This window comes from Parus major, chromosome 10, assembly GCF_001522545.3.
Source record: "Parus major isolate Abel chromosome 10, Parus_major1.1, whole genome shotgun sequence".
Taxonomy (NCBI): Eukaryota; Metazoa; Chordata; class Aves; order Passeriformes; family Paridae; genus Parus; species Parus major.
The window spans coordinates 19,468,008-19,480,565 of record NC_031779.1 but is presented as its reverse complement, the minus strand read 5'-3'; the positions used below and the strand labels follow the sequence as shown (position 1 = coordinate 19,480,565).

General features: G+C 51.4%; 1 protein-coding gene across 1 annotated transcript in view; it reads left to right on the top strand.

The window, feature by feature from the left end:
• The window catches only part of MORF4L1 (mortality factor 4 like 1), a 13,531-nt gene extending 1,633 nt beyond the window's left edge, over positions 1 to 11,898 (top strand). Inside the window, exons 2-13 of the mRNA XM_015639459.3 lie at positions 386 to 432; positions 2,509 to 2,576; positions 4,586 to 4,672; positions 4,884 to 4,964; positions 6,538 to 6,600; positions 7,404 to 7,429; positions 8,002 to 8,090; positions 8,194 to 8,295; positions 8,530 to 8,618; positions 9,648 to 9,820; positions 10,107 to 10,191; positions 11,224 to 11,898. Of these exons, the coding sequence (XP_015494945.1) occupies positions 386 to 432; positions 2,509 to 2,576; positions 4,586 to 4,672; positions 4,884 to 4,964; positions 6,538 to 6,600; positions 7,404 to 7,429; positions 8,002 to 8,090; positions 8,194 to 8,295; positions 8,530 to 8,618; positions 9,648 to 9,820; positions 10,107 to 10,191; positions 11,224 to 11,308 (995 nt within the window). The 3' untranslated portion in view covers positions 11,309 to 11,898. The remainder of the gene's footprint in view (positions 1 to 385; positions 433 to 2,508; positions 2,577 to 4,585; positions 4,673 to 4,883; positions 4,965 to 6,537; positions 6,601 to 7,403; positions 7,430 to 8,001; positions 8,091 to 8,193; positions 8,296 to 8,529; positions 8,619 to 9,647; positions 9,821 to 10,106; positions 10,192 to 11,223) is intronic.
• Positions 11,899 to 12,558: the final 660 nt, after the last annotated feature.

The following is a 12,558-nucleotide window of genomic DNA, read 5'->3' as shown; positions in this document are numbered from 1 at the left end:
CACTGACCCTCAGAGCTTTCCCTGGGAGTGCCTGAGCCCAGCCTGGTGTGGGGCTGTGGCCTGAACTGGGGCTGGGGGGAGGTCTGGCAGTGCTGGTGGCTCAGGGAGGGGCAGGGATGTGGGGTTTGGTGCCAGGTGCTGCCCAGGTCACTGGCACTGCTGTTTGTGTGCAGCTGCTCCTGCACTCCTCAGGGAGCTCTGCTCTGGCATCCAAATGATCACAGCCCTGATCCCCTTTGGTGGAGAGTGAATTCGCTGCTGCAGTAATTCCTGCCTTGGAGCTGCTGCCCAGGCTGCCCTGGGCTGGCTCTGTGCTGTTCCTGGTGACACAGGTTCTGGAAAAGGCCCTCTGGAGCTCTGAGCTGTTCCTCTGCTTCCCTTGCAGGTGAGCGAGTGCTTTGCTTCCATGGACCTCTCCTTTATGAAGCCAAGGTAGGTGTGTGAGGCTGCAGGTGCCTCCTGCTGCTCCCCAGGAAAACCAGACAATGTTTGTGTCTGCTGTGCCTCTAGATGGGACCAAGGACTGGAACTAGAATTAACAAAAACCTGTCTGAAATCAATTTTATACCCTGGAGCTCTATTCCAGAACAATTTCAGGAAGCCCAGTGGCACGGTGCAGCTATTCTGGGAAGCTCCCAGAGGCTGATAGAGTATCCCAGAACACTGGAAATATCCCAGAACACTGGAAATATCCCAGAACACTGGAAACATCCCAGAACACTTTGTGCCTGCAGGATTTGGTGCCTGAGCTGCAGTCACCTGCCCCTGGAGCTTCCTCAGGGGGAGGTGGCTGGGTGCAGCCCGTGGTGCTCTGCAGCAGCAGCGCTCAGGGGGAGCTGCACTGCAGTGACAGAGGAAGGGACAGTGCCACTTCTGTGTCCCAGTCCTGCTGTTTAACCACAGGAGCCTGCAGTGCAGATCTGTGCCCCTGCTGCCTCAGGCACAGCTCCCAGTCCCTCTGAAAGGGCAGCAGAGGGCTCTGGGAGCTGTCTGGGTTGGGGGCCCTGCAGAAATTCCTGGGGCACCTCGGAGAGGGATTGAAATCCTTTAGGATCTGCTGTCAGTAAATGTTAACACAGGGAGGCAGGAGAAGCAATCAGCTCCTCTCTTCAGGAGAAGGAGTTGTTGTGATGCTAAAATCCCACCCAGAGCACTGGGAGGCTTTAGCTGCTGCAGACCATTCCCACCTCAGGGCTCCTACTCTGCTCCTTCCTGTCTGGAACAGGAGGGTTGTTGGGAATGTGTGACAATTCCCACTTTGTGTTGGGAATGTGTGCTGGGGGTTGTTGTGCCTGCAGAGGAGGGAGCCTGAGCTCCTGCTTTTGAGGAGATGACCCTGTGGCACTTGGACAGCCCAGGCTGGCCAGCAGCTGTGCCTGCCCGTGCCACAACTCTCCTTTTTCCAGAGAGGAGCGAGTGCTGCAGGCTCAGGCTGTGCCAGCTGGGGGCTGCCAGGGATTTCCCAGCTCACAAGTGGGTTTTGCCTGGCTGCTTGTACTGAGTGGATCCTTCTGAGTTCCTGCACTGGCAGGAAGAACTGGCAGTTTCATTTTAAAAAAAGGTTTGACTTGTTTATTTTCAGGGCTTTAATTTTAAAAGCTGCTTTGTCAGTAATAATGAATAACAACCTTGGCTTTCTTCCTGCTCCTTTGATCTGTTTTTCTCCCGTGGTTCTCAGTCCAGCAGATGTTTTTTCCTGACCACATCCTTGGTGTCCCACAGCAAGGTGGTCAGAGCAGCTCTTTGTGTGGGAGCATTGTGAGCTCGTGGCAAACAGGAGCTGTTCCTGCATCTCTGCCATGCAGAATTAAGGGAGATTCACTTCAGGCCTTTCTGACCTCCAGCAGGGAAAATACTTTTCTGCAGAGCTGTGTTTGAGTCATGCTTTGCTTGGTGCTCAGCCCCTTTATTGCCCAAAACAAGCAGGGACAGGCCCAGGCTGGGTTTAACTCCAGGATCCCAGAACAAGCCACTGCTGCTGCAGAGGATCCAGCAGAACCTTAGTCCTGGCTGCAGGCTCACGTGAGCCTGGGTTTAAGTTCCATGTGTGGCACTTTGCAGATGTTTCCTGAAGCTGGAGGTTCCTCTCTGGCAATATTTTGTAGTTGAGGTGGGTACAGCCCAGCGTGGTCTTGAGAAAATGCTGTGTAGCCAAAGGTTCTGCCCTCTCCAATGCTTGGAGGTGGCTCTGCCTGCCAAGAAAACACCAATTATGACTTCTGTGAGCAGTTTATACTTCAGTGGGTGAAAAACCCCTTTTAGAGAGGCTCAGATCTGGAGCCCTGCAGGTTTTACAGCAGCCTCATTCTGTCACTGCTCAGGGGACTGCAGCATCTCAGCACCTCCAGAACAGGACTTGGACTTGCTGGGGGAAGTGTTGAGTTGGTGGATTTGATTTGTACAGCCAAGAGGTTTAGGGGCAGGGAAAACTCTGCAAGCTAAAGCAGCAAAATTCCCTGAGATCTCCTTGTTTTCCTGGGACTGACTGACCTTTCTTCTCTGTTCCAGTGTGTAAAGGTTGCCATAAAGGACAAGCAAGTGAAATACTTTATCCATTACAGTGGTTGGAATAAAAAGTAAGTACTGCATGGACTAAAAGCAGGATTTCTTTCCTTTCTGGGGAGATGCTTTGTGTGGGTGTGGGCAGCAGCACTGCCATGTCCCTGCTGCTGGCAGCTCCTCAGGGACTGAGCTGGGGATTGATGGAACACAGAGAGAGCATTGTCAACCTGGCCATTTCCTGCAGGGCTGTCAGGAGCCTGCTGGGAACGCTCTGGAACGTTCTGGTTGTTCAGGGTGGGGAACACTGCAATTCCTCCCTGGCAGAAAAGTCAGCTGTGGAAAGTTCCTTGTTAGGCCTTGGGAGGAAGGGCAGAACCTCTCAGATGTCCTGTCCTTGCCTCCTGGGCCAGCTTTGGCAGGGGATTTTGCAGCCCAGCTTGCTGGGGGCTGGCTGAGCAGCAGGTGTAGCCTGTGTTTCAGTTCCAGCCTCTCAGGTTAAAGTAAACTTACAGTACTCTTCCCTCCTGTAAAACTGGCAGGGTTCCTGAGTGACACAGCAACCTCTGTGAAATAAATGCTGAGCCCATTAAAGGTGAAAGCTTCCATGAGGTTGTTACATTGATGTACTTTTCTCCCTTTTTTTCAGTTGTTTTCCACCTGTCAGTTTGAATTTAGGGAAAGTGGAAGTTTTTTTTCTAAGTGATTAAAAACATCTCTTCAGACCCAGAAGTCCCAGAGAGCAGTTTCCTGTTTGCTTTGGTTTCATTTCAATGCTGAGGACTCTTAGTCACAACAGTCTTGATCTCTGACTAAAAGCTGAACCTGGTGTTTCAGATGTGACTTTTAATTGCATCCTCTCCCCCTCCTGCCAGAGGGGCAGGGGATGTCCCGGTGTAAACACAACACTTACAGGGCCATAATCACTTTGTGTGGCGGCTCCTCCTAACGAGGCAGCATCAATTTGGCCCTTCCTTCCCTTGTTTGTGCCGTGGAGGGGACCAGAAGTGGTGTCCTGATCCCATCTTCTTGCTTGTGCTGCTTGAGTTGTTGTTTTTGCCTTCAAGCTTCCAGTTAAGGACATTAAAAGTGGTGTTGCTGCAGGAGCCAGGGCAGCACAGCCTTCATCTGTCCCCCTGCAGCTGGCAGGGCTGGCTTGGGATTGTTTTACCAGTGCCAGAGAGCTTTGTCCCTGAGGTGTCCCTGAGGTGTCCCTGAGGTGTCCCTGAGGTGTCCCTCGGTCACACAGCACTTGTGGAAGGTGTCTCACAGCTGGACAGGCAGGAGTGGCTCACAGAGCTGAGTGAAGCACTGCCCAAAGCCCAGCCTTTGTGCACAGCTGGAGATGTTTCTCTGCAGTTTGGAGATGCTGCCCTTGCCTTCTCTCCAGCCTGTGATGGTGCTCCTGGAGCAATAGGGATGCTGTGAGACTGGCAGCTGCTGAAAGATGGCACAGAGCTCCTCACAAGGAGCTTTAACTGATGCACTTTAGAAGAGCCTGGCCACTTTTAATGTGTTTTATTTGAGATGTCAGATTGCTCAGCTGAGCCACTCTGTGTTGGAGTGGAATTCCTGCTGGTAACAGCAATTTCCCCAACACCTGTTCTCTTAAATCCTTCACATTCTGCAAATATTCATGCCATCTTGGTTTCCTCCAGACAGAAATCAGAGCTCAGCTCCTTACAGTAAGATCCTATTGCTGAATTTGTTAACCTATAGAATGTTGGAATAGATAAAGGAAACTCTCTCAGTAATATATATGGCTACAGATATCCCATAATTTTGTAAGCTTTTTTTTTTTCCTGTGATTCTTCTTTTGAATTTTGAAGTTTTTAATTTAATTCTCTCATAAAATTGTCAATCCTTCAAGTTTTGGAAGCTGGAAATGACAGAGGGTTACACTTCCCTAGAGAAATCATCCCAGCTGCAGTCAGTGGGGAAGGCTTGGCACCTCTGAGTTGTGCCAGACTGACACAGAGCAGGGTTTAGTCCCAAATTCTGTCAAGCTTTTAATGAACTGTTGTGGGTAGAAGGCAGTCAGGGGATGGTTTGGAGTGATGATTTCTTTATCTCTGGTTTTTTCCAGCTGGGATGAATGGGTTCCAGAAAGCAGAGTGCTCAAATACGTGGATACCAACCTGCAGAAACAAAAAGAACTCCAGAAGGCCAACCAGTGAGTAGTGGGGGAGAAGAGCTTGTCAGGGAATATTTAACATATTATTAATAATTAATGTAATTATTATTAATAATAATAATAATGTATTAATAATATTAACAGAGCTCCAATCCAGAGTTACCAGGGGAAGTTACTGAGTTTCAAACCTAAACCAAAGAAGCTTTTTTCCCCCACCAAAACCTTATTTCTGCACCTGCTCTGTTTAAAGGGAGCAATATGCAGAGGGGAAGATGAGAGGAGCTGCTCCAGGCAAGAAGACTTCTGGTCTGCAGCAGAAGAACGTTGAAGTGTAAGATTCTTTTTATTTAAAAATAAAAAACCCAAGGAAGACAGCCCACCCCCAAACCCTGCCCAAAACACCCCCCAGCTTTTGGCTCCTCAGTTTTGTTTTTAATGGCTCTGCTCCATTTCTTGTGGCACAGCCTGGGCAAAAGCAGCTTAATGGTTCCAAAAAGGTCTTTGTTAAAGTATTCCATTAAAAATGCCTTTCAGGTGATGCAGAGTTAGTGTTGAGCTGAGGTGCTGAGTAGACACATTCTGCACTTTTTGCACTCTGTTGTTGGTGACCTGACACTCAAAAAGTGGTGATTCCTCCTAAGTCTCGTACAGCTGAGTAAAATCTGTTTCTCTAAAGAATTCCCCAGCTCTTCCAAGTGCTTTGGAATAAAATCTTTACAATGTCTCACCTTCTGCCATGGTGCAGTTGTCAAAGGAGCCTTTCTTTGGCTGGTTTTGACAAAACTAAAGCAATAAATACACAATTAAAAGTGGGTTTGCATCCTGAGAGACCAGAAGCAAGCTCAGGCATCTACCAGGAAACCTTAATTTGAGCTGTGACTGTCAGATTTCCTTCACTCCATCCTTCAGGTGTTTCAGGGCACACTTGATGGTGGATTTTCAGACAATCAGTCCAGCTCTGCTCATTTGTCATCTGCTGGTTTGGGGCAGGGTTTCACTTGTGGCCCTTAACTAATGGCATGTTTTGAATCCCTGCCTTCATTTGTGATTCTGGCCTCCCTGAGGGAGCTGCTGAAGTGCCAGCAGCCCTCGGAGGTGGGTTTGGCAGCAGCCTCAGGCTGTGTCTCACGCAGGGCAGGTTTGGTGTGAAAGGTGAGCCATGGCTTTGAGGTGCTGGGGACAGGGAGCTGGGCTCTGGGTCCTGGAGAGCTTCACTTTGGGATTGGCCAGGGCTGGAGCTGGCTCCTGGGCTGGGGAAAGGAATGTTCTGGAATGTTCTGGGTCCCCCTGGCTGTGCTGGATCCCCTGCTCAGGAGCTCCAGGTGAGCTGTGCCAGCTCAGGACTGAGCTCCCCAGGAGCTGGCACTGCCTGTCCTCCTGCAGGTCACACCAAGCCCAGCCCTGCGTGGGCAGCTGATAACGAGTCGTTAAAACTTAATTAAAACAGGTCTAAATGCTGACCAGCACTAATTTGGCTGCTTAAGGGGCTGTTTGAGCTGAGTGTCCCCCGAGTCAGGTGGGAGGGAGCTGGCTGTGGCTGAGTTTGTTGTTTGCATACAGAATGATGCTTCCCAAAATACACTTCCAAAACAGAGCCCCTGGATCGTGCCCTTGTGTGTGTGAGCTCACTGCAGGTACAGAAAGCACTGCTGGTGAGGAGGAGCTGTTCACACAGCTGTTCCAAAAGGGTAACACTGGCTCTGTGTGCCTCAGCTTACCTTCTGAGCGCTCCTGCAGGCTCTGAGGGAGAGGTAAATTACACTCCACAGTTTATTCCTTAGATGGCCAAGCAGGAGTGACACTGATGCAAGCATGGCTTGTCCCCCAGGAGTGCTCAGCTGCCAGGAGAGCAGCTCTGGGGCTGTGGGAGGGCTGCCCTGAGCCTGTGTGTGCCCTGTCCACAGGTTTTTCCGGCGGGATGGAGCCCACACCGTTTGCTGCCTGGAGACCCCGGCCATCTCCACACGGTGAGTGAGGGCTGGCACGCAGACTGACCCCTGGGTCCTCCCTGTGTCCCCTGCTCCCCTGGGACCTCCCTGTGTCCCCTCCTCCCCTGGAACCTCCCTGTCCCCCTCCTCCCCTGGGACCTCCCTGTGTCCCCTCCTCCTCTGGAACCTCCCTGTCCCCCCTCCCCTGGGTCCTTCCCTGTGTCCCCTCCTCCCCTGGGACCTCCCTGTGTCCCCTCCTCCCCTGGGACCTCCCTGTGTCCCCCATCCCCTGGGTCCTCCCTGTGTCCCCTCCCCTGAGTCCTCCCTGTGTCCCCTCCCCTGGGTCCTCCCTGTCCCCTGCTCCCTGCCCTGCTCCCTGGGAGCCCTTGGCTGTCCTGAAAATGGTACTCGGTAAAGTTCTCCTGAATCTTCCCGCTGCTGCTGCAGTGCTAAAGCTGGAGGTTCATTTCCAGTCTTTTACTGGAAGTTAATCCAGATGAGTGAGGTTTTTCTGGGAATTCCCAGCACTTCTTTTTCCTTGTGCCACATGCTGCCTGAAATAAAACAGCTGCAAACCTCATGGAGCTCTCCAAGAGCACTTGGGAAGGACAAAACTTGCCAAAAATGGTGAATTGTAACCATTCTTATTCCATGAGGAATCTCGTGGTACCATAGCTCTGGAGCCAAGTTACAGCTTGTGTTTCCTCTGTGTCCTCAGCCAAACACTGCCCAGGCCCTGAGGATCTGCTCCCTGAAGGCTTGAAACATTTTCTGGCTTTCTGCTGTGGCTTCCTTAAGTACCACTCTCTTGACATGTGCAATAATTTGTGTTCTTCTTGCAGGAAAACAAAAAAGAACAAGCAGAAAAGTAAGTGTGTTTTATTTTGCATCTGAGTGGGTCTCTCTAGTGAGGGATTTGTAGCTGAAATAAAACCTTCAGCCTGCCCCAGTGATTCACTGGCAGCTTGTGCTGTCCCTGCTGGGGCTCTCCCTGCTCAGGAAGGTTCACACTTTCCTGGTTGGTACAAAATCTACTTGTTTTAGTCTGTCAGGATTTTGAGCTCTTGCATTTGGAAAGCAAAGCTGATCTGCTGATATAATTTCCAAAGTCAAACTTAGGTTTTGTTCCTGAGATGGAGATGTGACACAGCTGCAGAACTGAGCTGCTGGGTCCCAAAAATCCTCCCCAAAAATGTGCCAGACTGGTGTGGTGCTAGTGCAGAAACCTCCCTCAGATGAGTGCCAGTGCAGCAGTTCCCACTGGCACAAACAGGGGACTCCCAGAACACAAGTAATATTTAGAACAAAAAACAAAAAAACAAAAAAAAAAACCCCCAACAGGTGCAAAGGTGACCTGAGAAAAATCTGAGCCTTACTTTGCAATCCTCCTCCTAAATCTTGCCTGCTGTTTCTCCCTGCTGCTGTGTGTGCTGTGCACAGCTCCAGGCATTGGGGAGGGCAGCAGCACCAGCGAGACTCCCCAGCCTCCCAGGAAGAAGAGGGCTCGGGTGGATCCAACAGTTGAAAGTGTGAGTATTTTCCACTCCCTCCCAGGGATTTTGGGGTGGAAAACAGAGTGCTGTGCTCCCAATTAGTACCTGTGAGTAATTAGCCTGGCCTGGCTTTTCTCAGGAGGAGACGTTTATGAACAGAGTTGAAGTGAAGGTGAAGATCCCCGAGGAGCTGAAGCCATGGCTGGTGGATGACTGGGATTTGATCACCAGGCAGAAACAGGTACCTGTGAAATCCTGCCCAGCTCTGGGGACACCTGCCACTGCCCCAGCTTGTCCAGCATGGCTGGGTTTTTAATGCCCAGGTAAACTCCTGCAGGGGTTTCTTTCCCAACCTGTACCACCTTATCCTGCTGATTTCATCCTAGAAATGTCCTGGTGAGAAAGGTTCAGCTCCCAGGTGTAAATATCTGCTGCAAAGAGACAAACTTGTATTTGTTTCGTTTTGCATTTGTAGCTCTTCTACCTCCCTGCCAAGAAGAATGTGGACTCCATTTTAGAGGATTATGCAAACTACAAAAAATCCCGAGGAAATACTGATAACAAGTGAGTAGTGTTCACTGCCAGCCTCAAACCCCTCCTTGGCTGCTGTTGTTGGGCTGGGATTCCATGGAAAATGGAATAAGGGTGTGAAAACTGACCCAGCCCCGTGTCCAGTGCCATGGTCCAAGCCCAAGGTGATGGAGGTGTTGAGAAATCCTGAGGGAGCAATTCCAAACTGCATTTCTGCATTCCGGATAGGATTTCTGCTTCCCCACTTGCCCCAAGGCTTTTCCTGAAGGAAGCTGGTAGAAACTTCCCAGAAAAGCTGTGTGGGGTGTGCTCAGTGCCCCTGGGCTCCCTCACAGGGCCGGGGGCCAGGGAGGTGCAGAGGACTTGTAAATACTCAGATGAGCAAAGCTAATTATTGTTTGTAATTACCCCAGCAATCAGCCCTGAGCAAAACAAGGTGTGTTTACTCTGCAGGGAACTTTCCTGTTTGAAAGGGAGAACAGAAAGGGGAAGTAATTTTCATCCATTCAGGAGGAAGCAGATTATTGACTTGTCAGGGTGTTTTAACCTCCTCTGATGTAATTGTCCTGATGCCTGTTGTAAATTTGTTGGCAGGGTGTGGTGAGGGTTGTGCTCCTGTCACTGCCAGCTCCTGACCAGGCTGGGTGAGGTTGGAGGGCTGCAGGAACCTGGCAGGAGAGGCCTGGGAGGAAGGGAGCAGGTGCCTGGAATACGAGGGGCTGTCCCCCCGTTGGGTGCAGTTAACCCAGAGCTGTCCTTGGAAGCTGGGGTGAGCTCTGGGTGACAGCAGGAAGCTCTGGATGTCCCCAGGGCTGCCTGTGCCTTCAGATGGGCTGCTCCAGGTCCGTCTCTTGGAGAGCATGACTGAGAACTTGGTTTGCCTAAATCCTGGCTCACTTCAGAACAGGGAGGTCTGGAATTGCATCCCTCCCTGGGCTGTGGAGTTTAAGGTCTCATTTCCATGTGAGATGTGAATGCCTGTGAAAGGCCCTCCCGATTTTGGTGGTGTCCCCAAGGCCAGCCTGGCCCTGGAGCAGGCCTTGCAGAGCTCTGTGTCCCCAGGGAATACGCTGTCAACGAGGTGGTGGCTGGGATCAAGGAGTATTTCAATGTCATGCTGGGCACTCAGCTGCTGTACAAGTTCGAGAGGCCCCAGTACGCCGAGATCCTGGCGGATCACCCCGATGCTCCCATGTCCCAGGTCTACGGGGCCCCACACCTCCTGAGGCTCTTTGGTGAGTGCCAGCTGGGGGACAACAGCTCTGGGAAGGGTTCAAGTGCTTATTTCCCTCTCTCTGCCTGTGACAGGCAGCTCTAAAGTGTGGGTCCCTTCCCTCTCCGTGTATCCAAAAGGCTCAGAGCCGTTGCGGGGTTTGGGCTGGAAAGGAATATTTCACTTCTGGTTGGTTTGGGTGAAATTGTAGATAATTGGAATAGATTCCTGGGCTGCTTTTCTGTGTGAAGTGGACTCACACAAGGGCTTGAAGCAGTGCTTGTGACAAGTGTCCTTCCCTCGAGCAGTGCGGATCGGGGCCATGCTGGCCTACACGCCCCTGGATGAGAAGAGCCTGGCTTTGCTCTTGAACTACTTGCATGACTTCTTGAAGTGAGTACTTGTGAGGTCTTCCAGCAAGAAAGAGGAAGGTCAGGGAGCTCAGGCTGTCCCTTTCAGTGAATTGTTGTCTCACTGGGGCCTGTGTGTGGAATCCTGCCCACGGCTGCACTGGAGCCTCTCAGACTCCACTTCCCTGGCTGCGTTAATCTGCACTCCTACCCTGTCCCATCTGCTCCTCCTTGCAAAAGAAGTGCTTCAACTTTTATTTATAGCTGCTAAAAAAAGCAGATGATAATTCCAGCAAGCTATTAAATTACACAACAGTTAGTCAACAACAACTGAGCAAATGTTTAAAAACTGGTGAACTTTAGGAATGTTATTTCTGGGACAGACTTTGTCACTGGGGCTTTAGTGTGCCCTGTAGCCGTGGGATGGTTAGGAGGAAAACATCCTGATAATAATAAAACACTTCAATGTGAAATGAGGTGAGCTTTAAGGTCCCTTCCAAGCCAAATCATTCCATGATTAGGAGCTATTGGGAGATGAAAGCAAACCCTCAGTAAATCCAGGACGGCTCTGCAGCAAGGCTTGACAGGAATCAGCCTGGGAGCTGGGGAAATCCTGCCCTGGGATAGCCCTGCTCTTTTGGGGCAGGCTGAGGTCGCTGCAGGTGCTGAAGAGCTCTGGCTGTGAGGCAGAAATGTGAGCCCAGTGACCAGAAATCCTGAACCCATTCCATGAGAATTAATGGCACACAACCCTTACCTCTGGCCATTCCTTGTTTTGCCACCCTTGAGGGTCCCTGTTTGTGCAGAGCTTCCTGGTACAAGATCTCAGGCACCAAGGGCTTCCCCCTGTTCGTCCTGAGCTGCCAGAGCTCACCTGCAGCCAGAGGTGCCTGGCAGCTCATTGGGAAGGGATTTTTTGGCTGGAGTGCTTGGCAGAGCTGAGGTGAGCAGCTGTGTGTGGGGCCGGTGCTTCTCAAAGCCTGCGGTGTGTCTGGGCAAACACCCCCTGATCCACCCTCACTGAGCAGCAGAGGCTTTGGGCAGGAGGCCATGTAACGTTTTTATGTTTTTGTAGATATTTAGCAAAGAATTCCTCTGCGCTGTTCAGTGCCAGTGACTATGAGGTGGCCCCTCCGGAGTACCACAGGAAAGCGGTGTAATCTCGCTTTTCCATGGAGCCAGGCTTGGATCCTGCACCACTGTCCACTTCTGCACCCTGTCCTCCGCCTCCCCACACAGCTCCTGCAAACATGAGGTGAATAAAGTTGTGTGTGTGAAATGGAACTGCCACATAAGTCCAGAAGATTTCTCCTGTGGAATTCCTTGTCCTGAAGTGGAAGCTCGGAGCTCCCCGGAGCTGTGTGGTGTTTCTGGCTTGGTGTTTGCATCGCTGGGATGTAAAGGAATGTGTTCTGGTGTGTCATTGTCTGAACTCAGTGCTCGTAGGGCTGCTCTCCCCAGAGGCTTGGCCTCGCTAACCTGCTTTATTCCATAGTAATGACAGAGCCACGAGGCCTGTGTCACCTGTGCTGGTGCTATTGACTGTCTCACTCACCCCAGTGACTTTTTGATGTTGGAAGTTCAATGTTTGGTTCATAAATGTCTGCTTTTCATGGGGTAGTTGAAGGACTGTGACTGTTTTTTTATATTCTAATGATAGGAAAATGCATTCTCATCTCGTAGTGTTTGGAAATGTTGGTCTTTCGCAGGGCTGTTTTACAGATCTGCAAATAAACTTTTTTTAATTTCAGATGTGGTTTCTGATGTTTGTGTTTGCATCAGGCTCTGCTGTGTGAGTGTCCTGGCCTGGCTGATCAAGGCAATGAGGGGTTTGGATCTCTCAAAGGCATTTGTGTGACTTGGCTCTGAGTAGCTGCTGTTTGCAGGCAAAATAGCAGGTTTTAATCACAGATGTCGCTGCAGGAAGCCCCAGTGGCCAGGGAGCTGGGAGCCATCCTGGCCCAGGTGCAGCTGGGGTGGGACTGAGCCTTTCCTGCGGGGGCTGAGGGGCAGGAGGGTCCCACGCTGTCCCCAGCACGGGCTGGGCTGCACATTCCCTGGCCAGGAATCCACCCTGCCCTGTGCCCTCCTGGGCTGAGCACAGCCTGCAGAGCTGCTGGGGCTGGGATGGGCCGGTTGGATAAGGAGCTGTTTGAAAAAGCAGCAGGATGTGCTGTTACATGGAAAAAGAACAACATTGAGCAATGGGCTGAGGGGAAGTTGCCATGGAAACTGAGGCACGGCTGGGAGCAGCTGTGGCACTCCCAAGGCGGGTTCCCACTCGGAATTGTGTCCAGGGCAGGCAGGGGTAGGGAAGGGGCACTGTGGGTTCCCTGCCCGGCTCTGGGCTGGAGCTGTGTGGGAAGGTGGGTGCTCCTCTGGCTCCTGGTGCTGTTCCAATCACTGCCTG